Source organism: Drosophila santomea, chromosome 3L, assembly GCF_016746245.2.
Source record: "Drosophila santomea strain STO CAGO 1482 chromosome 3L, Prin_Dsan_1.1, whole genome shotgun sequence".
Lineage (NCBI taxonomy): Eukaryota > Metazoa > Arthropoda > Insecta > Diptera > Drosophilidae > Drosophila > Drosophila santomea.
In genome coordinates this window covers 25,451,882-25,477,791 of record NC_053018.2, presented here as the reverse complement: position 1 = coordinate 25,477,791, position 25,910 = coordinate 25,451,882, and the positions used below count along the sequence as shown (strand labels likewise).

At 39.7% G+C, this 25,910-nt stretch overlaps 1 protein-coding gene across 1 annotated transcript; it reads right to left on the bottom strand.

Moving 5' to 3' along the window:
* Positions 1 to 1,433: 1,433 nt before the first annotated feature.
* LOC120447878 lies at positions 1,434 to 19,137 on the bottom strand. The gene is made up of 4 exons (XM_039629487.1): positions 19,036 to 19,137; positions 1,898 to 2,072; positions 1,787 to 1,844; positions 1,434 to 1,732 (listed from the first exon to the last, which is right to left on the bottom strand). The coding sequence occupies exons 1-4, from the start codon at positions 19,059 to 19,061 to the stop codon at positions 1,434 to 1,436; spliced, it is 558 nt and encodes a 185-aa protein (XP_039485421.1). The 5' UTR covers positions 19,062 to 19,137.
* Between the last annotated feature and the right edge of the window lie 6,773 nt (positions 19,138 to 25,910).

The following is a 25,910-nucleotide window of genomic DNA, read 5'->3' as shown; positions in this document are numbered from 1 at the left end:
CCATACGGAATACGTGCGGCTAGCTCAGTAGATTTTGTGCGTTCGTCCCACCAAATTTATATTATAACGTTTACCAGTAATGACAGTTGCAGTTTTCGTTTCTTGGATATTTATTTGTACTAAGCTTTACAATGCGATATGATTATCCGAAGTGGCGCCGGTTCCACGCCTGCTCGGATCCCACGGACACACCAGGCTATCGCCGGGTTCAAGTACGCGGCCTCCGACACAGTCGACCGGGTCTACACCACAATTCCTGTCGCCTTTCCTATGCCCTCCTTGGTTTGGCTTCGCCTGTTGAAGGCTTCCGGACTACCCGTGCTTCGTCGTATTGGACCTCAGCTACCTGCGTCTCAATTCGGAGACTTTCCTTGTCCCGAACGTTTTGACGTAGCGATCTTGTTCCTTATTGACTACAACGGCTGTAGCTCCTGTGCTGACTTCGTTTCTTCATGTTGTTGACTTGTATACTCGTTCTCCTTGACTGTCCAGCCTCCAGCGTTCGGTCTGCTTATATAGGCCTCCTTTAACGGTTCATCCCTTTAGTCTCCAGTCTCCGGATCCAAAGTCCAGGATTTTACCGTTGGCCCGGTCCAAAGTGCAACTTGTACCGTTATTCACTTTCAATCTTCTGTTTCTCCAAACTCTCCTTTTAATAGGTTCAGAGTCTCCACACTTTCTTTCTCCAGTTTCAGAGTCTTCAAACTCTATTTTCCCATGTTCAGAGTCTCCAAACTCTCTTTCTCCAGTTTTAGAGTCCAAACTCTCTTTCTCCTAGGTTTCGCACTGCCGTTACTACGCTTGTTGCGTAACTGGCCACGGCCGGCCCTCCGCATGTAGGGACTTGATACAATTTGATTAAAACAGGATGAAATTCCGTACCTAACAAACGTATAATATGTCAAAGAATACCTGTAATTTTGATGATATTACAATGCACCTACTTCAGCGCATTTATTTATTTATTTATATGAACAATTCATATGCATTTAAAAAGCATAAGTAGCCGTTACAGGATTTATATGACTATTTCCATTCTGGTGTCTAAGGACAATTAAAGTTGGGTCTTTGATATTTCCAAAGAAATGTTTCTCACAATGGAATATCGGAATAATGTTTATCTTCAGGGCCAATATTTTTTAAAGAACAAAATCTATTTCGTCAACCGCAAATTCCTGTCGAATCCTTCTCGGTAAGGTAAGTAAGTTTAAGATAAGAAACGTTTCTGCCACAGAATTGGACCGGCTGCCTTTACCTCAGTCCCAACACTCTAGCTTTTTAGTTCCTGACTTTAAAAGGAACAGATTCAGTAAGTGATCATAAATAAGGATATATTTTGTTCTTATATTATTTCATTTAAATTAATTTTTTTATCAGTTTTATAAAACTTACCAGTTGAAGGAAGAGATATTAACCCTTGTTGTTTATATTGTTTAGATCAAGATCACTAGAGGAGTCGATCTCCAAATTAGTCGATCTAACTTAAACTTTCTATAGTTGGGTAACGAGTAAATGGTTTTTTCATAAAAAAAATACGTTACCATAACTATGCACATAAGCACTTGGAGAGTAAACATTCCGAACGATAAAAATGCTAATGTTGTAAGTGCGATGTCCGATATGTCCTTGAAATTTATTTCTTTCTTCTGGTTCGAGAAATCGCTTAAAGAATTATGACGCTCCGAATGTCCCTCATAATCGGATGTGTAATCTCTTTGAGGATGATCATATCCTTAAAGAAGCTTTTACAAAAAAATTGTTAAGATATTTATAACTTGGAACATACCATTTTTATAGTTTTTCTTCAAAATTAAGTTGAATTTGGTGCTCAATTTACCAGGAGGCTGTAAGAGATAAATAGATGAATGCCTTACAATGAATAATAGACTTAACTTACAATGAAATTATTTCTAGGTGCCTGAGCACCCTCATAGGCGTAACCAGTAATGTCCCCGTAATCATATTCTTCGGTCGCTATGGTATTCGCCTGATTAAGATCTGACGATCTTCGATATCGGGTAATTAGACTTATTTCCTTTGAATTTGTATCTATGTAATATAGAGCCATTGAACTGAAAAAATTTACAGAAATATATATAATTTGACACATCGTAGAGAATGATAAAGTAAGCTAGAAGATCAAGCTTCATTGTAAAGGATTTTATCACTAGTGAAGAGAAGAAAAAATATAAGGTATACAGAAAATGACAAAATTATTTAATCTTATTTACTTAGATCCAAACAGCCAACTACTAATTCAGAATGTAATAACCGAATGCAACATATGAAATTTAGCAAAAACTAAACATAAAACAAGAGAGAACGCTTTAGTCGAGTTCCCCGACTATCTGATACCCGTTACTCAGTTAGTGAAAGTGCGAAGGAGAGTTTGTGAGGCACTTAGTCCCTCATAGACTTCTTGTCTCCTTTGGCACTCGCAACGATCAGACGTGGAGTCTGCAAAAAAATTTTATTTACCTTCTCCGCTGTCCCGTCAGTGCGGGGGTTTGAATCGGATTATCGAGGCTGTTAAACCCCGGTGTACAAATTTAGACTGAATTAAAGAGCTACCCATTTCCCAGCTTGAGGCCTCTGCCTTGCTGCAGCGCAGTCTCCGAAGCGCCAGGTCAGCATTCCGATATCCGGTGTCAGTCACTCGCTCCGTGAGTGCTCCGACTGGGCTCCGGGCAATTTCCCTTGGAATGCGCGATCAGCAGTTCTTCTAATGCGCATGCAAGCCACCGGATATGGTGGCCTGCAATTCGGCGGATTCTCTCCGTGAGAACCGCCTGTGCTAACTTCTCCCCCTTTCAAGTGGTCACCGTCCCGGTGACCTTCTAGCTCCACTTCAGTGTCAGTTTCTGGTTTTGTTCGCCTCCTGGCCTTCAGGTGATGGTATTCGAGCCAGACGGTAGAGCACAGTAGGAAGGCGATGAGTACGGCGAGTGAGTTGCTGAGGAGGGAGCCTGAAGTGAGTTCCTCTCTGAGGGTTCCGATGTGGTGGGGGTTCCTTAAACTTAAATCGTGCAGAAATGGGAGACTCAGCAGGTTCTGGTGGGACGTGATGTTGACCGTGGCCATGGACGAGACAGCGGGTTTCTTCTTCAAATTTTTCCAGGTGGTTGATGAACCAGGTTCCATTGAGTGCCACTCTATTGGAATAGGTTACCAGGTGGGTTCCTGATACCTTATGTTCTCGTCCTTGATCATCGGTTACGGTCATATTGGCGTCGTTTATGATCAGGGTGCCGTGGTCAACTAAAGTGATTGGATAGAAGTGACCCGGAAGCGTGGAGCAGTGCGCAATAGCTCCGGAAATTATGTGCTGGGCGCAGGTGTCGTTTTGGGGCTCCCTGCAGAAGGTCGCACCGACTGTCTTCCTGCATTGGCCGATGTTGATGTTCTCGTCTCGGGCACTCAGCTACCAGGTTTCCTCTTTCGAAGTCTAGGATCCTCTTATGGCGCTGAACTGGGAAGACAGTAATCATTTTACACCGAAGCTTAGGACTAGGGAATTTAATAAGGAAATGTAAAATTTCAGAATTTTGGAAAACATTAATGCTAGATACTTCTAAAAATTCTATTACGCTAATGTCAGTAGGCTGTCTGTCTTTCAATTCGCCAATATCGGAGTCATTTAGTATTGCTGGACTTGCAACGTTAGGTTTAGCTAAGGTTAGGCTCATTAAAATATTCTCAAGATCTGTAATTACAATCCTATTTTTAGCTGAGATAATCTCTAAAAGGTGGGTTTCTCTGTTTGCCTCGAATTTTTGGATTTAATTTGTTGCAGATGCAAGTTCGTTTATGCACTTTTCGAATTTAAAGTTTAACCAAAGACATTAGAATAACAAGATGCGTAACGCCATACGATTTTTTTGCACACAATTTTTTCGTTGTGGCTTTTCAAGTGGCTCCAGGCTCTCTCGAAATTTTGTTCAAAAGCCAGAGAGCGGAGAGCTCTAGAGCCACCAGCTCTCTTGTACGCATACAGCGACAGCTGACCACTGTATTGGTGCACACGTATGCACATGCATTGTAAAAATGACAAAATATGCCCTTCATTTTAAAAGTTCTTAGACTTTAAATCTATATTATTTTTTATAAATTGCCACCACTTAAAAACTCTAGTTTTGCATTGCCTTAACATAAAAATTATTTAAATTCAACATAGAAATAATAATAGCACAATCTATGTACATAATAAATCATAATAATTTTCAAATATGATTTTATATTAGAATAGTTTTCATTAGAGTATTCAGCGTGCGACGTGTGAAAAATATTAGAAGACAATGATTCCTCGGTGCTTATGTGCGCACTTCGTGCATCCAGAAATCAATTTTGCAATGAACAGCTTCCAAATTTTTATTTATTTTATAAATAATATTTTACTTTATGAATTATTTTTATGAAATATTTATTTTTTAAATGTAATTTCTTTTTTTTTGAAAATTATTTGTTTTAAATTACAGTAGTTTTTAAAATTTACTTTATATATGTTTTTATTATTTATTATAGTTATTTAGTCAAATTACTGGTATAAAAATTACAAATTTTCAATATTTAAAATGCAAATAAGACTCAGATAAATTATTTTTTTTTTATTTTGTTTTGATGTTTTTAAAAAAGCGCGCAATTATGGGTGGGAAGAAAAGCATTTTATCTCATAAGTGAAAAAAATATAAACATTCAAATAATTGACGACTTTAAAATTAAATTATATAATTAAAAAAAGAGGCGATATATAATAAAAAGCAATAGTTAGAAAACTAGCGTAGTTGGGGAACATGGAAATGTTTTAATGTTGAACATTTAAACATTTCAAGTCGACTCGAAGGTCATATAAATATAAGACCCCATTACAATTGTAATGGCCTCCCCGTGGTGTTCCCTGGCTACCGATTATAAGATATATTACATATTATTAATTAACAATATAAATATAAATATGTGAACGGTAGCTAATTCGAGCGGCGCTTTTATCAAACGAATATTAAAAAAAATTCTTTCAAACCATAATAGTTACGAATCGAAATTGACCAAAACATCAATAAAATTTGTTTCTTAGATCAAAATCGGCCCGAAAATCGTCTTCTAGCACAAGCACGCACACATACACACTATCTCCTTTATTGTTTTTACTCACACAAACAAGTCAATTCTATTTTTAGATTTTTACGCTCTCAATTTTTGGCGAGCGAAAAGAGAGCAATTTCGGCCGTCACCAAAAAAGTGGCTGCATAGTGCAAAACCAATGTATGGCCGTTACGCATCTTGTTATTATAATGTCTTTGGTTTAACTCTGTTTGCCCTTCCTCCATTCTTAACAGCTGTTCCCGATTGAATTTTACCTGGTCCCAATCGTTAAAGTCGGGGCTACCGGCAATAGCTTTTAGTGCAGTCCTGATTAAATTTATGCTCCTAGTATTTTAATGGTGAAATTTTAATGTTGTGATCAACTTGCGAATATGTGTCAGGTCCGTCATTATAACCGTTGTCCTGTGGTCGTCCGTAAATGTCCTCGTCATCGTTTCTGTCCGGTCAGCGTGGTCTTCATAAGTCGTCATGTTCGTCGAGTGCTGTAGATATCCGTAAGAATCCCAGATGACAATTTCGCCATCTTCTATTGGGATGTAGTCCGCGTTCGTGTAGTCATTGAGTCTTATTTTCGCGTTCGTAAGTACGAGGACTAAAAGGTAATTTCGTAGCCTAAGAAGAATATGGAAAAAAGTCAATAATCTCGCTGGAGTGTTTAGAGTAGATTGTCCTTATGGACCACCCTCCCCTTAATAAGAACCGTGCTCCCCAGGTCTGCTTCGATGGTTTGTTCAGAGCAAAGCGGCGAAAGTTTGTTTCCCAAGCGCTTGTTTGACTTTAGGAAAACTTTATCGCCTACTTGGTAATTTTTATCTGTCCTCTCTTTATTGGATGTTGCCAAGCTCTTATTCTGTGCTTGTTGAATTTTCTCGAATTCTACTGGTGTTGAGTGTATTATTTCTATTGGTTTTTTGTCCGTTACCGAATGTATTGTTCTATTATACCTGGCAGTTGCTAACAGAATTAGCTATGTCGTGTCGTTTATCCCGTTTTCTTTTTTTAGGCACCGGTCTATTTTTGCGAGTGCGCCGTGAAACCGTTCATCTTATCCGTTGGAAGTACTATGTAAAGGTGGTGCGTTTGCGATAGAAATGTTAAAATTGTTGAGGAGGACTATTTAATAGTTTCTGAATTTAATGACCTTTCGTTGTCGCAATAGATGGTTTTTATGTTTGGAAAAAGTTGGCTATATTTAATAATGGTGACTTTACGTCCACGATTGCCCTTGATGCGATTGCCTGTACAATAGCGAATTTTGAAAATTTGTCGACACACGTAAAGAAGAGGGTCCCATCTGTTGAGAATATATCGATATGGAATATTTCTCCAGCGTAAGAGGGAATTGGCGTCTGTCCGCTTTTATGTTTATTGGGGTGACGACTATACTTGGCCATTAAACAGATCTTGCAGTTAGATGCCGTTTCCGTTGTTAGGCGAAGCATTTTTGGGAAGAAGTAGTCTCGCAAGATCTGCTTCACATTTTCTTGGGCTGCGCGATGGGCCCTATTGTGTTCGCCTGTGGCGATTTCTCTTTGTTCCGTTTTGTCTATAATATCTTGCACCACATGTTTTGAATATCTATCTGTGGTATTTGGGAATGCTTCAACTAGTGAGTGCTGAATAAAAGCTGGGATTGGAAGTGTGCAATTTAATGCGTTGACGACTCCCGCATTCACCACATCTTTAATGGTGTTTATAAGGTTTTCCCGGTCGGTAAATCTTATTACGTGCCTCATTTTGTTTTCAAAGAGAATCAGGTGACTCATTGAAGTATTTTTACCGTCTTCTATAATGATCTGATTCCTTAAACAATTAATGGGCTTGTCTGTTGTGTCGATGGTATAGGTCAGTGATTCTTCGCTGTGCATTATGGCTGCGTCCGACTCGTATGTGTCTTTACAAACCCTTTTGCTTTGGCGAGATAATGCGACTGACTCGTATGTGTCTTCTAATGCGTTTACGTTCTGACGAGATAACGCGTCTGCTACGAGGTTTTCTTTTCCTGGCGTGTAAATAAGTTTCGCCCCATAGTCTTCGATAATCCCATTCCAACGTTTTAGCTTCGCATTAGGATTTTTGTCCGAGATGGCGAAAGTGAGCGGTTGGTGGTCGGTGTAGACTCGCAATTCTTTTATATTGTATATGTAATTAAGAAGGTTGTTAAGCGCCCAAACAATGGCGAGAAGCGCTCGCTCGTTGGTTGCAAAAATTTTTTCGTTATCACGCAGCGTGCGCGATATCATTGTAATTGGGCGCTTGTCTTGAGATAATACGGTTCCTGTCCGTACCCAGATGCATCCGTCGTTAACTCGAACGGTTTTTTAAAGTCTGGGTATGAAAGAAAAACATCTTTTGATGCCAGTATCTCTCTTAGCCTCTTAAATGTTGTTTTTTGTTCTTCAGTCATATTAACTTTTTTTTGACTGATACTTGCTTGTTTTCCCGTTTTCGACATTAAGGATTCCCGTTAGGGGGCACCTGTAGTAATTTGATAAACCCAGAAAATATCTGAGATCAAAAAGAGTTTTTGGCACGGGGAACTCCTTTATGGCTTTCACCTCTTCAGGTGAGTTTCGGAGAGCAGTTTTTCGAGGACCCACTGTATGTTCTTGACATGGTCCTCTTTTGTTTTTGAGAAAATAATAACATCGTCGACATACACATAGCATATCTTCGAGATTTTTATCTACAACCCAAGTCGGGTTGTTGTAGGGCTTTCGGGATGGCCTTATTACGCCATTCGCTAGAAGTTGTTTTACCTGTGCGTTTACAAATTCCGTTACGCCCATGGGGTGCGGGTATGATTTAGAGTATACCGGCTCCCCGTCTGTTTTTATGGTTGCCATTGTATTTATGTTGTATGTCATCTGTGTCGGCGAAGGCCCTACAATTTTTTGCTATTATATTATCAAAAGCGGCTTTTATTGCCGGTGGGACGTCTTTCTCGTCTATTTGGATGAAGTTTAAGTTTTCGGTTTTGGAGAATTGGATTTTTTCTACCCCGTTACTAGTTTCTAGTTTATTTTTGGTAAGGTCGAGTCTTGCCTTCACTTGTTTAAGTAAGTAAAGCCCGATGATTCCATCAAAGTCCTTAAGAACTTGAAGTATAAAAAAATTTGACCGTACATTAAACAGAGAAATTAGGCACTTTTGTTCTATTTTTGTATGGCCATGAATTGACCTAACGCTAAATGGTTATTCTACTGCCGCAATGCCTTTAGGCCCTGGGCATGGTGGTATGTAATTTTTTGAAGTGCCAGTATCAATAAGTAATTTGATTTCCCTCCCTGCTAACGTACGAGTAAAATACTGGAGCAGGGATTTTACCCTAAAAAATTGCAGGCGTCGTCTGTGTCGAGGTCGTCTTCTATTTGTTCAATCCTCTCATGTGCCACCTGGTTATAATCTTCCTCTCCTGAGCTCTGTTATGGCTTCTCCTGAGAGCGTGCCCTGTCCACATAAATTTCTTCTTCCTTATTTGGGTGTGTATCGGGGGCTCGCTCGTAACGCGCCACATCTCTGTGTTGGCTATTCTGTTTGGCCAGAATATCCCGCATATGATTCTCAAGCACTTTTTGCTGAAAACCTGCAGTTTCTGCTTTATTTTCTTCGTTGCGAGCCATGTCTCACTTCCGTATAGCAGTATGGATTTCACACACACATTGTAGATCCGGAGCTTTGTTCGCTTATTTGTCTAATTCTCCAAATGCGGTAAAGTCTCCCAAATGCTGAGCGGGCTTTGCCAAGACGACTCGAGACATCATCATCTACTCCTATGAGGCTAGTACAGCGAATTCCGAAAGCTTGGTATTGTCGGCTGCAGCCTTCGTAAGGTTCAAATACTTTGTATGCCGCAGGGACGAATTTTACCATGTCGAGAGGTTCAATTTCGCGGTATATCTGGATTTTTGGAGTTTTGCCTTTTAGCAAATTTATTCCCCCGTAATGGCGGCTAATTTCTCCTCGAATATCTGTCCCTGCCTTTGAAGCGCACCGGCTATGGCGGCCTCCATATTTGCAATCTGCTCTGCTTGCATTCCTAACACTTGCTGCTTTCCTGAATTCCTATCGTTGAGAATGCTGTCCCGAATATGTGCAGCCCTATTGGCCTGTTTTTGTACTTTTGTTTCTAAAAGTTTCTTATACTCTTCTAACACTTCCTCGTCTGGCGAGGCGTTGGGTATATTTTTTCTCAGTGGGTCTCAGTGAATAAAAATATTCACATCTATTTTTATTAAGTTTGATTTTAAATATCGGCAGAATTTATTCTTCAGATATTTTTTATTGGCGAATCACTTTAGACAAAAAGCCTACTCACATGTTCCTATTTTATCGTCTAGATTAGCGTTTTGCCAACGGCCCCTTGCTGCTGGTGCTGCTACTGTCGTCGCTGCTGCCGTTGCTGCTGCAGTTGGTATAGGTCAGGTGTTGTCGCCACTGCTGCCGTTGTCGCTGGTACTGTTGTTGTTGTCGTAGCTGCTACCTCTGCTGCTTTTCTCCGATGCGAGAAGTCTTGCAGTTTTTGTATGTTTTTATTTTATCGTCGGGGTTTGTTTGCCGAAGGCTTTTGGTTTCTGGTACTGCTGTTGTCGCTTGCCGTTGCTGTCGCTGGTACTCGTAGAGTAAAAGGGTATACTAGATTCGTTGAAAAGTATGTAACAGGCAGAAGGAAGCGTTTCCGACCATATAAAGTATATATATTCTTGATCAGGATCAATAGCCAAGTCGATCTGGCCATGTCCGTCTGTCCGTCCGTCTGTCCGTCCGTCTGCCCGTCCGTCTGTCCGTCCGTATGAACGCTGAGATCTCAGGAACTACCAAAGCTAGAAAGTTGAGATTAAACATACAGACTCCAGAGACATAGAAGCAGCGCAAGTTTGTCGATTCATATTGCCACGCCCACTCTAACGCCCAAAAACCGCCCAAAACTGACACGCCCACACTTTTGAAAAATGTATTGAAATTTTTTCATTTTTGTATTAGTCTTGTAATTTTCTATCTATTTAACAAAAAACTTTTTGCCACGCCCACTCTAACGCCCACAAACCGCCCAAAACTGCCACGCCCACACTTTTGAAAAATGATTTGATATTTTTTCATTTATGTATTAGTCTTATAAATTTTTATCGATTTGCTAAAAAACTTTTTGCCACGCCCACTCTAACGCCCAGAAACCGCCCAAAACTGCCACGCCCACACTTTTGAAAAATGTTTTGATATTTTTTCATTTTTGTATTAGTCTTGTGAATTTTTATCGATTTGCTAAAAAACTTTTCGCCACGCCCACTCTAACGCCCACAAACCGCAAAAAACTGTCAGTGTTGAAATTTCTTCTTCGCACATCTTCGCACTAGGTGAGTAACGGGGAACTCGACTATAGCGTTCTCTCTTGTTTTATTTTTAGTCGCGTGTTGTTGCTGTATTTTCGCACTTTTTAACACGTCGCGTGGGTATCGTTTGTTGGGCGTCAGTTAATAAATCACTCAGTTGGTTGTATAATATTTTAAAAACTTTATTCTCCGCTCTCCCGTTAGGTCGAGGGTTTAAATCGGATTGTCGAGGCTGTTAAACCCCGGAGTACAAATTTAGACTGAATTAAAGAGCTACCCGTTTCCCAGCTTAAGGCCTCTGCCTTAATTTTAAATCTTGTTCATCTACGTAATAGGCACGGAACTATAAATTAAATTCAATGTGGCTTTCTGATCGAGTGAGGGCTTTGTTATTTGGCCAACGAACCCCCCAATGCCGATTGTAAGCTAGCTGCAACTAGGGTCCAAATCGGCCAACAATTAAACGAAGATCAACTATGGATGATACAAAATAAAATTTGGTGCCCAACGTGGGGCATTGCAAAAACTACTAGGTACGCTTAACTAGAAGGGGAAATCCATCAAGCCTTTATTAATACCGAATTTGTTAAATCGCAAGCTTTCGTCACCTGATCATAAAAATCAGTTGCAAAATTAAGCTATTATGGGTCCCAGCTCATATAGGAATTAATGGAAATTAGTTAGCTGACAAAGCCGCTAAGCTAGCCAGTCGGGCTCCGTGCCATTCAATTATACCTGGAGTAAAACAGGACATCTTGAAAAACATTAAAAAAAAGATATTGCTCGACAACGAGTTAGAAGAATGGTCATCATCTTTTAACCACTGGTACAAACAATTCAACCCAGACAAAAATTTCTTTGCGCCGTGCACCAAAAGGGAATGCCCCATCCTTACTCGATTAAAAACTGGTCACACAAACCTCAAACATAGGCAACTCCTAAACGGTGAAAGGCGACCGAGCTGCCTTTACTGCGGGGACGAACTATCCGTCAAACATATACTAGATAGTTAATATAAACATATCGCAAGTTAACGTCGGATATTAGACCGTTGGCGATGTGGGGCATCGCAGAAACCACTAGGTACATTTAACTAGAAGGCGAAATCCATGAAGCCTTTATTATTACCGAGCTTGTTAAATCGCAAGTTACCGTCGGATAATAACATGAAAAAACATTTAAAATTTATATTACTAACAAAAAAATGAAAAAAAAACAAAACATTTTGCAAAAGTGTGGGGGTGGCAGTTTTGGGTGATTTGTGTGCGTTAGAGTGGGCGTGGGAACATGAATCAACAAACTTACGCAGCGTCTATGTCTCTGGAGTTTATATGCTTAATCTAAACTTTCTAGCTTTTGTTGTTCCTGAGATCTCGACGTTCATACGGACGGACAGACGGACATGGCCAGATCGACTCGGCTATTGATCCTAATCAAGAATATATATACTTTATATGGTCGGAAACGCTTCCTTCTGCCTGTTACATACTTTTCAACGAATCTAGTATACCCTTTTACTCTACAAGTAACGGGTATAACAAGAGAGAACGCTATAGTCCCGACTATCTGATACCCGTAACTCAACTAGTGGAAGTTCAAAGGAGAAATTTCCACACTGACAGTTATTGGCGGCTTAGAGTAGGCGTGGCAAAACTACAAGACTACCAAAAATGTAAAAAAATATCAGCAACATTTTCAAAAGTGTGGGCGTGGAAGCTTTGGGCGGTTTGTGGGCGTTAGAGTAGGCGTGCCAACATGAATCTATAAATTTCTAATTGGTTCAACGTATTGAATTATTTATTTATATATTATATAGTTAGTATAAAATCACAAATTGGATTCGTGCGCTAAATTATTCTTTTAATGCGTTCATAATTACCTTTTTTTTTGTCTTGATTACAAATTTGGTTCTCATCTTCAAAATAAGTATGATTGTTGATCTGAATTGTCTAACTAATGGTCGTGTTCGGGTGGGGGATCAGTAATGTTCTGGGGTTGCGTATGCTTCAATGGTTTGGGCGATTTGATACCAATTGATGGAACAATGAATAAGGACAAATATTTTCGTGTCTTAAATAACCACGCATTTAGTTCTGGTGACCGGCTCATTGGACAATCATTTGTACTGCAGCAGGACAACGCTCCATGCCACAAGGCCTCTGCATTGTCGAGGTTAATGTGTTAGATTGGCCGCCTCAAAGCCCCGATCTCAATATTATAGAGAACGTCTGGGCTTATATAAAAAAAATAACGAAGCTCAGATCTATCAAGAACGCGAGAAGAGACGGTTACTGAGGTTCAAGGACTTTGACAGGATATCTCGTTGGAAACATTACAAAATTTGGTAAAATCTATTCCTGGGCGCTTGCAGAAGGTCATTGATGTCAAAGGAGGGTTTGTTTTTTATTAATTAGTTTGTAAACATCACAAATTTATACTTTTTCTACAATTTTTTCAAGAAACTTTGAATTGTCAAAATACTTTTGTCCACCCAAAAAATCAAAGGCTGGCGTACAAATAATAATAGAAAATAAATATGTTCCGTTATCAATACAAGCTTTCGCTCTCTTAATGCCTTTGTTGTTGTCTCTCTCCCAAAATTAATTTGGTTACCGTTACTCCTCTCATTTAAAAGTTAAAAGCGGTGGTTGATCTTGCATTGCGTTGTCAAAATACTTTTGTCCACGTTTGTAGTTAATACTGAATATGGCCATAGATTTCACAATCAGTGTATCGTGGCACATCTAGAAAAATATCCAGAGTGTTCTGAGTGCAAAGCACCTGGTGTAACATAGGACTTGCATTACTCAGCACAGCTAGCAAACACTCAAGCAAACACTTGTAAAGGTGCTTTTCCATAAGTATATAACACACAAAGTAAAGAAAAACCCGATGCTGGGGTAACCCTAAAGCATCAAGTAGATGAGGAGATAGGGGCAGCTGACTTAAATGAGTCACAAAGCCAAGATACTCAGCCAAGATTTAATTCACGATCCACCCAAGGACGAAATCCAAGGGGTGGTGGAGGTCGAAATAAAAATATTCGCTAAACCGCGAATTTACGAACCGCCTGCATATCATTTTAGAGAAATCGATTTTGACAGAATTTTTAGTGGGATCGAACATCTTATAACTACAAGCCAATTTTGACAACTTAAACCTATCAAACGGCTTACATTCTCCTAATATTTCTCGGCAACTTCCATTTACGCGTGTGACACGCGCTCGAACACAAAGAGTCCACAGATAGTCACCCAGATTATTTAGGGTTGGAGATTAAAATACGACGGAACAGTTAATGGCCTTCAGTTCAGGAGTTTTTATACAGAGTAACAGCACGCATGTACTTTTAAAACTGGCATCTCCACATCCACACTCGGACATTCTTTTATTACGTCAAATAAAACTATATAATGAGAGATTAGCTCATTATAACCAGATCGGAGCAAAAATATTTTCAGAAGTAACTACCCTTGATCGTGTTACAAAACACTCTTCGTATGCGAAATTTCTGACATAGGTTTAAATGCACGCGTAAACTGCTTGTATCTTCGGTTGCAGACACCCAGACTGATTTTTGTCTTTATGCTTCTATTACCTTTTCTGGTCTAATATAAATTGGCTTATTAGACACAGGAGCCAATATAAGTTGGCAATATAAGTGGGAAGACTTGGCTGCCCAAGATTGGTCATCCTGTCCAAGTTTAAAAAACATATCATCACGTGTAAAAACAGCTGATGGAAGCACCCACCAAATAACTGGTTTTATTGGCACGGATGTAGCTTAGAATGGGCTAACAAAACGTCTCGATTTTTATATTATTCCATTCCATTCCATTAAAAAATTTCCACTTTCTTCATCTCAAGAAAAGCGACTAGAGAGCGTAATTAATTTATTTTCTAACTATAAAGAATAGGGATTGGGAAAAACATCACTTTTAAGCCATGATATTGACGTCTGTGACACTAAGCTAATAAAACAGCGTTTTTATCCCGTTTTAATACGTAGATGTTGACAGAATGTTGTCAGAAGGCGTAATTGGGCCATCGAAAAGTTCTTGGAGCTCTCCGATGAGGCTCGTTATTAAGCCAGGCAGGGTACGGCTTCGTTTAGATGTACGACGCATTAACGAGTGCACTAAAAAAGACGCGTACCCGCTGGTAAAAATAGTTGACATTTTTTCTCGGCTTCCCAAAGCCAATATCATAAACAAATTGGATCTGAAGGATGCATTTTGGCAAATACAGCCATTGGAGCTTTTACAGAGCCAGGGCGACCACTATATCAATTTACAGTGATGCCGTATGGTCTCTGTAGTGCTCCACAGATCATGTGCCGGTAAGTCGATGAATTGATCCCTGTAGACTTAAAGCCATGTGTTTTTGGCTACCTGGATGATGTGTGTGTAGTGTCAGAAGACTTTGAAACACACATGTCCATTCCTATCAGGTTAGCAGAACATTTTCGTAGGGCTAATTTAACTTTGAATGTGGCTAAAAGTCGTTTTTGCGTTACAGAAGTTGAATATCTTTGACACATTATATGAAAGTGTGGTGGTTGAGTTAAAAACATGGCCATATCACTACAAGTCCTATCTACTAAAGATAAATTTGTATAGACAGCAGCGGAGACTGCTTTCCAAAATTTGAAGAATGTAATCACATCGGCACCGGTCCTTCAAAACCCGGATTTTTCTGAGAAATTCTTCGTGCTGTGTTAGTGCAGCTTTCACATGACAATGTTGAACGCCCGGTGGCATTTATGTCCAAAAAACTAAACACGTCACAACGCAATTATAGCGTTACCGAACGTGAGTGCTTGGCGGATGTGTTGGCAATTGAAAAGTTTAGATTTTATTTGGAGCTCCAAGAATTTAAGCTCATAACAGGCCATGCTTGTTTACTATGGCTTATATGAAAGCCGAATCTTAATGGAAGGTTGGCTATATGGTCTATGCGTGTGCAGGGCTATAGGTTCTCTATAAGCCATAGGAGAGGTAGCGAAAATAATGTGCCAGACGCCCTTTTAAGAATTTATGTATGCAGCAGGCATAGAAGTTATGGATACCCGAAGGATTAACAGAAAGTGTGATTCGTCGGACTCACGAGTCGGTAGTGACCGCCCATGGTGGCATGGCTAAGAATTTTGAGCTTATACGGCTTAACTTTTATTGCCCAGGCATGGTGTCACAGGTGCGCTCGTTTGTTCGCGCTTGTGATGTGTGTAAATCCACTAAGGCACCAAATCAATCAATCAATTGAAGCCTCCTATGGCCATAGGTAATGGGTATATGCAAAGACATTATAATAACAAGATGCGTAACGGCCATACATTGGTTTTGCACTATGCAGCCACTTTTTTGGTGACGACCAAAATTGCTCTCTTTTCGCTCGCCTAAAATCGAGAGCGTTAAAATCTAAAAATAGAATTGCCTTGCTTGTATGAGTAAAAACAATGAAGGAGATCGTGTGCATGTGTGCGTGCTTATGCTAGAAGACGATTTTAGGGCCGAAATCAATTTTGATCTAAGAAACAAATTTGATTAATGTTGGTCAATTTCGTAATTCGTAACTCTTATGATTTGAAAGAAGTTTTTTATACACGTTACTCGTAGAGCATTTTTTACCACCCATAATTGCGCGCTTTTTTAAAAATATCAAAATAAAATATAAAAAAATAATTTAAGTGAATCTTATTTGCATTTTAAATACTGAAAATTTGTAATTTTTATACTAGTAATTTGACTAAATAACTATAGTAAATAATTAAAACGAATACAAAGTAAATTATTAAAACTACTGTAATTTAAAACAAAGAACAACAAACAAAAAGAAATTACATTTAAAATATTTCATAAAAATAATTCATAATCTAAAATATTATTTATAAAATAAATAAAAACATGGAAACTTTTTATTGCAAAACTGATTTTATTGATGCACGAAGTGCGGACATAAGCACCGAAGAATCATTGTCGTCTTATATTTTTCACACGTCGCACGCTGAATACTCTAATGAAAACTATTCTAATATAAAATCATATTTGAAAATTATTATGCATATTATTATGTACATAGAATGTGCTATTATTATTTCTATGTTGAATTTAAATAATTGTTATGTTAAGGCAATGCAAAACTAGAGTTTTTAAGTGGTGGCAATTTATAAAAAATAATATAGATTTAAAGTCTAAGAACTTCTAAAATGAAGGGCATATTTTGTCATTTTTACAATGCATGTGCATACGTGTGCACCAATACAGTGGTCAGCTGTCGCTGTATGCGTACAAGAGAGCTGGTGGCTCTAGAGCTCTCCGCTCTCTGGCTTTTGAACAAAATTTCGAGAGAGCCTGGAGCCACTTGAAAAGCCACCACGAAAAAATCGTGTGCAAAAAAATCGTATGGCGTTACGCATCTTGTTATTCTAATGTCTTTGGTATATGGGTATGGGTCAGCCATATCTGACAGGCCTTTTGAACGCTTATATGTAGATATGAAGGTCCCAATCCGAGGAGAAACCAGGATATATTGGCCTGCTTATAGTGGTTGATCACCTTTCAAAATTTCACTGGCTGTGCCCATTGAAAAAATTTTATACCGTCCCTATAAAAGAATTTCTGCAGGATCATATATTTTTGACATATGAAGTATGCATTATAAGTGACAATGGAGTTCAATTTAAATCGTCTGATTTCAAAGCTTGGTTGACTTCATTGGGAGTGAAGCATATTTATACGGCTCAGATAGGGTTAATAGATCCTCGTTTTCAGGCATTAGAGCCTTTCTTTCGGGAAAAAACACCGAATGGGATCTGCACATTCACGCAATTAGTTGTGCATTGCGTAACGCTCACCATCAGAACATTGGTTGTTCTCAGTATTTTGCCTTTTACGGATTCGATATACGAGCTCTGACCACTATTAATTCGTACGGCTGGTGTTTTTACGCATATGCAATGTTTAGCACAAAATATATGTGAGGAAAATGCAGATAACACATACAAACAAATATTTTTCTGAAAGTTAATTTTATTCTCTTTGTGATAGAATAAAAATTTTTGTTGTTGTTTAGCGTACAACAACAACAGCATTTATTTACATACACTGTTTACAAACGCTTGACCACTATTATTTCGTACGCTACAAACTTTACAGTCTATTTGGCTTAATAACGGGTGTTTTTTTTAGAGGTATAGAACTTTAAGTTGGCATTACTGTTCAAGATGGCGACCGATTTAACAGCTGTCAAGTGATTTATTCTCAGTTTGGTTTGGCAATTCGTCATGCGTGCTTACAAATCCAACTCGTGCAAGAATTGAAACCAAACGATCATCAAGCAAGGCGTAGATTCGTCGAATGGGCCACAACGAGATTGCTGTTGTTCCGATTTTTCATAAGCCTCCAAGATCTTGTGATTTAACACCGCTAGACTACTTTTGTGGGGCTATGTAAAGTCATTGGTCTATGCGGATAAGCACAAACGCTAAACCATTTGGAAGACAACATTCGCCGTGTTATTGCCGATATACGGCCAAATATTGGAAAAGTCATTGCAATTGGACGTCCAGATTGGACTACATCCGAGCCAGCCGTGGCGGTCATATGCCAGAAATCATATTTAAAATGTAATGCCACAAGATTATCTTTCATGTCAATAAAATTCATGTCAATCGAATAATCCATCGTTGTTTTATTGCAATTTAAAGTTCTATACCTCTAAAAAAAAACACCCTATATAATATATATACTTAATATTAATACTTGGTAAAATCACCCTTAGCCTTTATAAAACATTTATAACGATCCTGCATTGAATTAAGCTGGTATTGGCACTGCTCTGTTGAAATAGAGTCCCATATTTCTTGCAGCTTAATTTTTAGCGCTGGAATAGTTCTTTGAGGCTCATATCTCAAGCGCATCTTCATGATTCCCCATATATTTTCAATTGGGCTGAGATCTGGACTATAAGATGGCCAATCCAAGGGCTCAATTCCTCTTAGCTCCAACCAACTTCGGGTTTTTCTACGAATGTGAGATGACGCTCCATCTTCCTGAAAAGTATATTCACCACCATCTGACAGCTTTGGTATTGATGACAACAAATTTTCTTTCAATATATGCATGTATTTTTTAGCGTTAACAATTTCATCAACAAAATGCAGTTTTCCTACCCCCTTGGCGGACATGCATCCTCACACCACAACGCTTGCAGGGAACTTTACTGTCCTTTTAAGACAATCTTTATGGTACGCCTTTGTACGAATAACTCTTCTCCGCGAATCACAAACATCAAATTTATATTCATCGCTAAATATGATGGTATTCCATTGCCTTTGAGTCCAAGATATTCTCAGCTTAGTCCTTTGTCCACTTCTTCTTTTGACGAAGTGTGAGCAATGGCTTTTGCTTTGCCTAATAATATTTTAATAAGAATATTTTACAATAGAAAATACCGACGACTTATTTAATTGCAATGTTTCAGCAATTTTACCAAATGACTCCCCAGATTGTGTAATAATTAAATTTCGAATCTCTTCACAAATGGGATTACCACATGCCATCGATGCTAAACTTCAAATAATTTCACGCAATTACAGCTGTTTTACCTTCTGTTTTGTTTTATTGTGCACATATGATGATTAGCTAGTGATAATATTACACCATTTGTTTTTGTTTTGATCTTCTCGCACTTTTGAGCGGTGGTCAAGTGTTTCTAAACAATAATAAGAATAGTGTATGTAAATAAATGCTGTTGTTGTTGAACGCTAAACAACAACAAAAATTTTTGTTTTATCAAATAGAGAATAAAACAAGAGAGAACGCTATAGTCGAGTTCCCCGACTATCTGATACCCGTTACTCAGCTAGTGGAAGTGCGAAGGAGAGTCTTCAACAGTTTTTGGCGATTTGTGGGCGTTAGAGTTGGCGTAGCAAATTTTGGCAAATTGATAGAAATTTACAAGACTAATACAAAAATGAAAAAATATTAAAACATTTTTTAAAAGTGTGGGCGTGGCAGCTTTGGGCGGTTTGTGGGCGTTAGAGTGGGCGTGGCAAAAAGTTTTTTGGCGAATCGATAGAAATTTACAAGACCAATACAAAAATGAAAAAATATCAAAACATTTTTCAAAAGTGTGGGCGTGGCAGTTTTGGGCGGTTTGTGGGCGTTAGAGTGGGCGTGGCAACATGAATCGACAAACTTGCGCTGCTTCTATGTCTGTGGAGTCTGTATGCTTAATCTCAACTTTCTAGCTTTTGTAGTTCCTGAGATCACAGCGTTCATACGGACGGACAGACGGACGGACAGACGGACATGGCCATATCGACTCGGCTATTGATCCTGATCAAGAATATATATACTTTATATGGTCGGAAACGCTTCCTTCTGCCTGTTATATACTTTTCAACGAATCTAGTATACCCTTTTACTCTACGAGTAACGGGTATAATTATCTTTCTGTTATCTTTTGTGTTATCTGCATTATCTTCACATATATTGTGTGCTTAACATTGCATATGCGTAAAAACACCAGTACTTATCATGCCAAAGATCTCAAACAATGATAAACTTTTACTTTTCAGCGAAAAATCAGGTCTTCTTTATTTTAAGCCATTTCCCGGCTGTTCCTTTTAATTGTATTAAAAAAAAAAAAGAAAAAAACGATTTTGTTGAAAAATACGCTTAACTCCGAAAAACGAGACAAAAAATAACACAAGCCGAAAACGGTTACTATCTCGATAATTCACGGTGACTAATCACGGCAAAGCTCCAATTAGAGCTTTGAGTTGCATGGTAGCTTTCCACAGCTAGAGAGGCACTTACTCCCTCATAGAGTTCTTTTCTCCTTTGGCATTCGAAACGATCTGACGTGGAGTCAGCAAAAAAGTTTTTTTACCTTCAAGAAAAAAGAGAATTTAAAAAAAAAAAACAAGAGAGAACGTTACAGTCGAGTTCCCGTTATTCAGTTAGTGGAAGTGCGAAGGAGAGTCTTCAACACTGATAGTTTTTGGCGGTTTGTGGGCGTTAGAGTAGGCGTGGCATGAATGAGAATCAACAAACTTGCGCTGCGTCTATGTCTCTGCTTAATCTCAACTTTCTAGCTTTTGTAGTTCCTGAGATCTCATCGTTCATATGGACGGACAGACGGACATGGCCATATCGACTCGGCTATTGATCCTGATCAAGAATATATTATATATACTTCATATGGTCGGAAACACTTCCTTCTGCGCGTTACATACTTTTTAACGAATCTAGTATACCCTTTTCCTCTAGGAGTAACGATTTGCCAAACTTTTTTTGTTGAAGACTCTCCTTTGCACTTTCACTAGCTGAGTAATGGGTATCAGATAGTCGAGGAACTCGACTATAGCGTTCTCTCTTGTTTTAAATATAAGAGGCAAATCTAGCGTGCACACTGCAACGGCCAACAGAGCACCCCGGCGGTTAGAGTGCAAGTCTCTGCGGAAAGGGCTCCACAGTGCCTTAGATCGGGGTTCTGTGCAGAAAATGAACTGCACACTCGCCAGATCTGCACACCTTTCTTTTGGGAAACGGGAATTATCTTGGCGAGCACCGAAGGCATAACCTCGCTGACTCGCCCTGCCAAAACTCGTAGAAGAAACAAAAAATATTACCTCTATAATGTACTTACATCTATAATCTACATCCATATACATCAACACATATACAACTATATATATGAAGGTTATAGCTACCAGTGCAACAACAAAACAACTTTTTTTTTTTTATTATTATACTTTTATTTATTGAATCTTCTTGTATAAGAACTAACAATAAGTTTAAAAATCTTAACTATAACATGTATTATTTGAACCGTTGTATTAATTTTCCAACTGTTCTATGGTTAAACGGCCCTAATAATTTATTCGCTAGGTTGCTAGGTCCTTTCGCCGGAGACGGGAACGGCTGCTGAGCTGGATTAGACATCTCGCTAGGTGGTTGGGGTGCGTGTACAGCTTGCTATGGTATTTTTCCTTAAGTTCCGTGATTGCATTGGTAACTGATGGGATATTTAAGACTCTTTGGATGTTTTCACTCCGAACGTACCACGGTGCCCCAGTGATGGTTATCAGAATCTTTGATTGTGCTCGCTGTATGATCTCAATATTGCTATTGCTGGCATTGCCCCACAACTGTGAGCCATAGGTCCAGATAGGTTTCAATATAGAATTGTAGAGTAAGACCTTGTGATCTAGGCTGAGCGGAGAACCAGAGTTCATAAGCCAGTGTAAGTTGTTGGCTTTGAGTTTAAGTTGGGTTTTTTTGACTTCAATGTGCCTTCGCCATGTGAGTCTTCTGTCAAGGTGTACTCCTAGGTACACTACCTCATCTGCTTTCGGGAGTGGTATGTTGTTCAACAAGAGCGGTGGGCAGTCTTGTCTGTTTAGCGTAAACGTCACGCCAGTCAGAGAGCCACTTCTCAACGTCGATGAGGTGCATTGCCAGCTGTGCTGTAGCTTGGATAGGGGACCTTGAACGGCTAAGGATAGCTGTATCGTCAGCAAATGTGGATACCGTTAAGCGACTATTTGTAGGGATGTCGGCTGTATAGATGAGGTATGAGGTTGGGCCAAGAACGCTGCCTTGGGGGACTCCAGCCTCATTTGTATGATCAGTGGAAGTGGCAGTGTTGCACCGCACTGCAAACTTTCTGTCATAGAGGTAAGACTTTAGAAGTTTGTGTGTGCTTTCGGGTAGGGCTGTTTTAATTTTAAACATTAAGCCGTCGAGCCAGACTCTGTCGAATGCTTGGGATACGTCTAAAAATACTGCTGTACAGTATTCGCGATGTTCAAATGCAGTTCTTATTTCCATTGTAATACGATTCACCTGTTCAATGGTTCCGTGGCTTTCGCGGAATCTAAATTGATGGGCTGGGATTATGTTGTGGTATCTCAGATGTAGATTAAGTCGGATCAGCAGGCATTTTTCGAATAGTTTCGAAATGCATGAGAGTAGACTTATTGGTCTGTAAGATGATGGGACTGTGTGGTCCTTACCAGGCTTTGGAATCATTATGATAATCGACCTCTTCCATCATTGTGGAAAGTAACCATGTTTGGTGATGGCATTAAAGAGCTTGGTTATGTAGCGAACTGCAGAGTGTGGCAGCTGGATGATCATTTCCGGTGTTATAAGGTCGCAGCCGGCGGATTTTTTCGGGCTGAGATTGTCTTTGATAATTTTAGTTACTTCTTTAGGACGAAACACAATTGGGGTGTGCTGCTGGTGGCAGTTTACGGGTGAGGACGGTAGAGCGAATGTGCTAGTAGCCTGGTTTGGCGTGAACACATTTTGTAGGTGAGCGGCAAATGTGGTGGCTCTGTCTGCATCACTACGGTCCCAGCCGCCTGCGGAATCCTTATCGGCAAAACGGTTTCAGTCGGTGGGCGAAGAGTTAAGTGGGCTCGCCACAGTGACTTTTGTTTTGTGCCTGTTGGTGATAGTTGCTCTATGTATCGGCGCTGATCGTCTTCCTCCTCTTGTTTCAGAGCGTTGGCCAGTTTCCGTGTGGCTACTTTTAGCTTTTGTTTTGCTGTTGGGGATCTGGAAGATTGCCATTCTCTGCGTAAGCGTCGTTTTATGTGGACGAGTTGCTCGATTTGTACGTTGGTCTTTTTTGAATTAATGGTAGTATTTGTTATTTTGGGTGTTGCAATAAGAGCTGCTGCAGTAAGGATAATTTGCAATGCAAATGTGCAGCTCTCTATTTCAGATTCAGTATTGAGTGTTGGGCTTAGCTCAATGTGTGAACTTATATATTTTTTATACCTGAGCCAGTTTGTTTTGTGAGAAGTCAATCTGTATGGTGGCTTCACGTTTTCTGCGTACCGGCGGCGGTGAATTAGTACGGGCGAGTGATCAGATGACAGATCCGGCAGACATTCAGCTTTAACCAAACTGCGGGAAATATTTTTCGTAACTGCGATCAGGTCAGGCAGTTTATTGAGGTCTGATGGCCAGTATGTAGGACTCCCGGGGGAAACATGGTCAAGTTTATTAGTGGCTTTTATTATGGTCTTATAAAGCTGTTTTCCTTTTGGGTTCACAAGTCGCGATCCCCAGTGTGTATGTTTAGCGTTGTAGTCGCCTGCTGCAATAAAGTGTGGCCCTAGTGCTTGGAAGAAATCCAGGAATTGAGCTTCTAATACTGTGAAACGGGGGGGGCAGTATACGGCCGCTAGTGTGAGGAGAGTGTTGTCCTCCAGCTGAATGTTGATAGATGTGGCCTGAAGATGATTTTCCGCAAATTCTTTGTAAAAGTAGTGCTTTATACGGTTCCTTATGAGTATGGCGGTGCCACCGTGTGCTTTTTCGTCGGGATGATTTGTACCATAGAAATGGTAGTCTCTTATTTGAAAATTGTATTTGCTTGTGAGATGAGTTTCCGAAAGAAGCATTACGATGCATTCGATGTGCTTCTCATGTAGGAACTGAGCTAGCTCAAGTTTGCGCTGTGAAACGCCATTGGCGTTCCACGTAGCTATGCGTAAGGTAGCCATTATTTATTTGATTGTTGGGCTACAAGCATTTGAATCAAAAGGTTTTGATTACGCATCATGTCTTGAATGGTGGTCTTCATAAATGTCATAAATTCCATCATGCTCTCTTGTAGGGCTTGCATCATAGCTCCAGTTTTTCTTTCCTGCTGCGCAGCTTGGTTATAGTTTTGTTGTGTGTCTAATTTTGTGGGGTTCATGTGGGGTTCGAGAATTTTGGGTTGGAGGCGTCATACCGGATTTTAGAACGTTTGCAAATGTTATCTTGTTAGTGTTGGATGTAGGCCAGGGAGCGAAACTAGCTGCTTTCGAGAAAAGTACTTCAGGATTTTTTTCTGATGGTGTCAGCGTAGCTGTTCCTTGGTGTGTCTGCGCCGTGTTAATTCTTTTGTGAAGACGGATTTTCAGCTCTTTGTAGATTGGACAGCCTCTGTAGTTTGCTGTGTGATTGCCCCCACAGTTATTGCATTTTTTCTCGCATCCATTTTCTTTGTTAGTTTGACAGTGTTTGGAGTCGTGGAGATCTCCACAGACTACGCACACCGGGCAAAGTGTTCAATACGACCTCGTGTGGCCATACTCTTGGCAGTTTGTACATTGTACAGGAGCGTTACGTTTGTGCGGCTCTTCAACTGTGATCCTACGGTGCAGAAGAAGCTGGAGTTTGTAAATTGTTCTGTTTTTGATATCGAACACGCTTTTGGCGTAAAATCCCTTTTCCTTTAGCGCCTCAGTTATCTCTTCGGGCGTAACATCAGACTCAATGCCCTTCAGTACTACTTGCAGGCCCTTGCTGCTTTTAAGCTGGTAGGTGTAGAAGCCTATTTTTTGTTCGGTAAGATAGTTTGTGACTTTTCTGTAGTTCTGTAGTTCTGTAGTCCTCCGTTTTCGTTTGAAGTTTGATTTCATTGATAGTACCTCTTACGAGTGGAATTATATGAAAGCTATCTTTTCCAATAAGGCCAATCAAAGCATTTACAAAACCGCTTGTGCTCTTCTCGCGGATGTATATTGGCGGAGGCTTTGTTTTCAACAAATCCCAGCGGCACGTCCTCAGCGGTATCTGCCAGCAAGGCAAATCTGTTGGTATTTCCGGGGGCTACATTGTTGATCAAGGTAGAGTTGTCGCGTGTATTTTTCGGCTTGTTTTCCAAATCTAAATTTTCCGGGCTGAGCTTTCGCTTTATTGTAATTTAGCGGTCCATTCCAGTCTGCCAGGTCGACCCAGCTTTTTTGTTTACGTTTTCTTTTTGTTTTGCTGGTAGTACTTTCGCTGACTCAGTCAGAGCGTGAGCGTGTGCAGCCGATGACGAGATAGAGCGGGCTGTCGGTATATCTCCAGCTGTTGTTGTTGGAGGTAGCGAGGCTTCTGTCGGAGCTAAGAAAGCGGGAGAGCAAGAGCGCTCTCTTTCTTGATTTGTTGGTAGAAGATTTGATTTGTTGGTTGTCGGTGAGACGTAGGAGAAGTACGCGTTGTTGCGTTGAACTGAGAGCCGGCGTTCGTCTTGCTCACGCTGACGCTGACAGCGGGTGTCGTTCTGACTCATAGTTTTATTATTTACGATGACAAATCACTATATATATTTAAGCGATCTTGCATCGCATAGAGCGTCTCTTGCGCTTTCGGATTATTTATTTAGTTTATTTTATTAGGCGTTCACTTCACTCAAAACAACTGATTTTGTGCGGAGCTCGATAATTACACGACTTCACGCGTCGCCGATCGAACCGTACAAAACAACTGTATTTAAAGAATTTATACAAAATGCAACATACATAAATAGTGATGCACAAACTTACATATTACAATACACATACATCCTCACAGTTACACATTATCAACTAATTAGCATTTAACAAGATTAAAAATAATGCAGAAAGAAAAAAAAAAACAAAAAAAGCATTAACATGGGCAAATGAGAAAAAGAAGAACCAAAACATAGAATTAGTTTAACTGG

Coding starts and splice junctions, on each gene's coding strand:
- LOC120447878 (XM_039629487.1), bottom strand. CDS start 19,061: ATGTGCACAATAAAACAAAACAGAAG. Junction 2,073..19,035: donor ACAATAAAACAAAACAGAAG/GTAAAACAGCTG, acceptor AAATTTTTTCAG/TTCAATGGCTCTATATTACA. Junction 1,845..1,897: donor CACCTAGAAATAATTTCATT/GTAAGTTAAGTC, acceptor TATCTCTTACAG/CCTCCTGGTAAATTGAGCAC.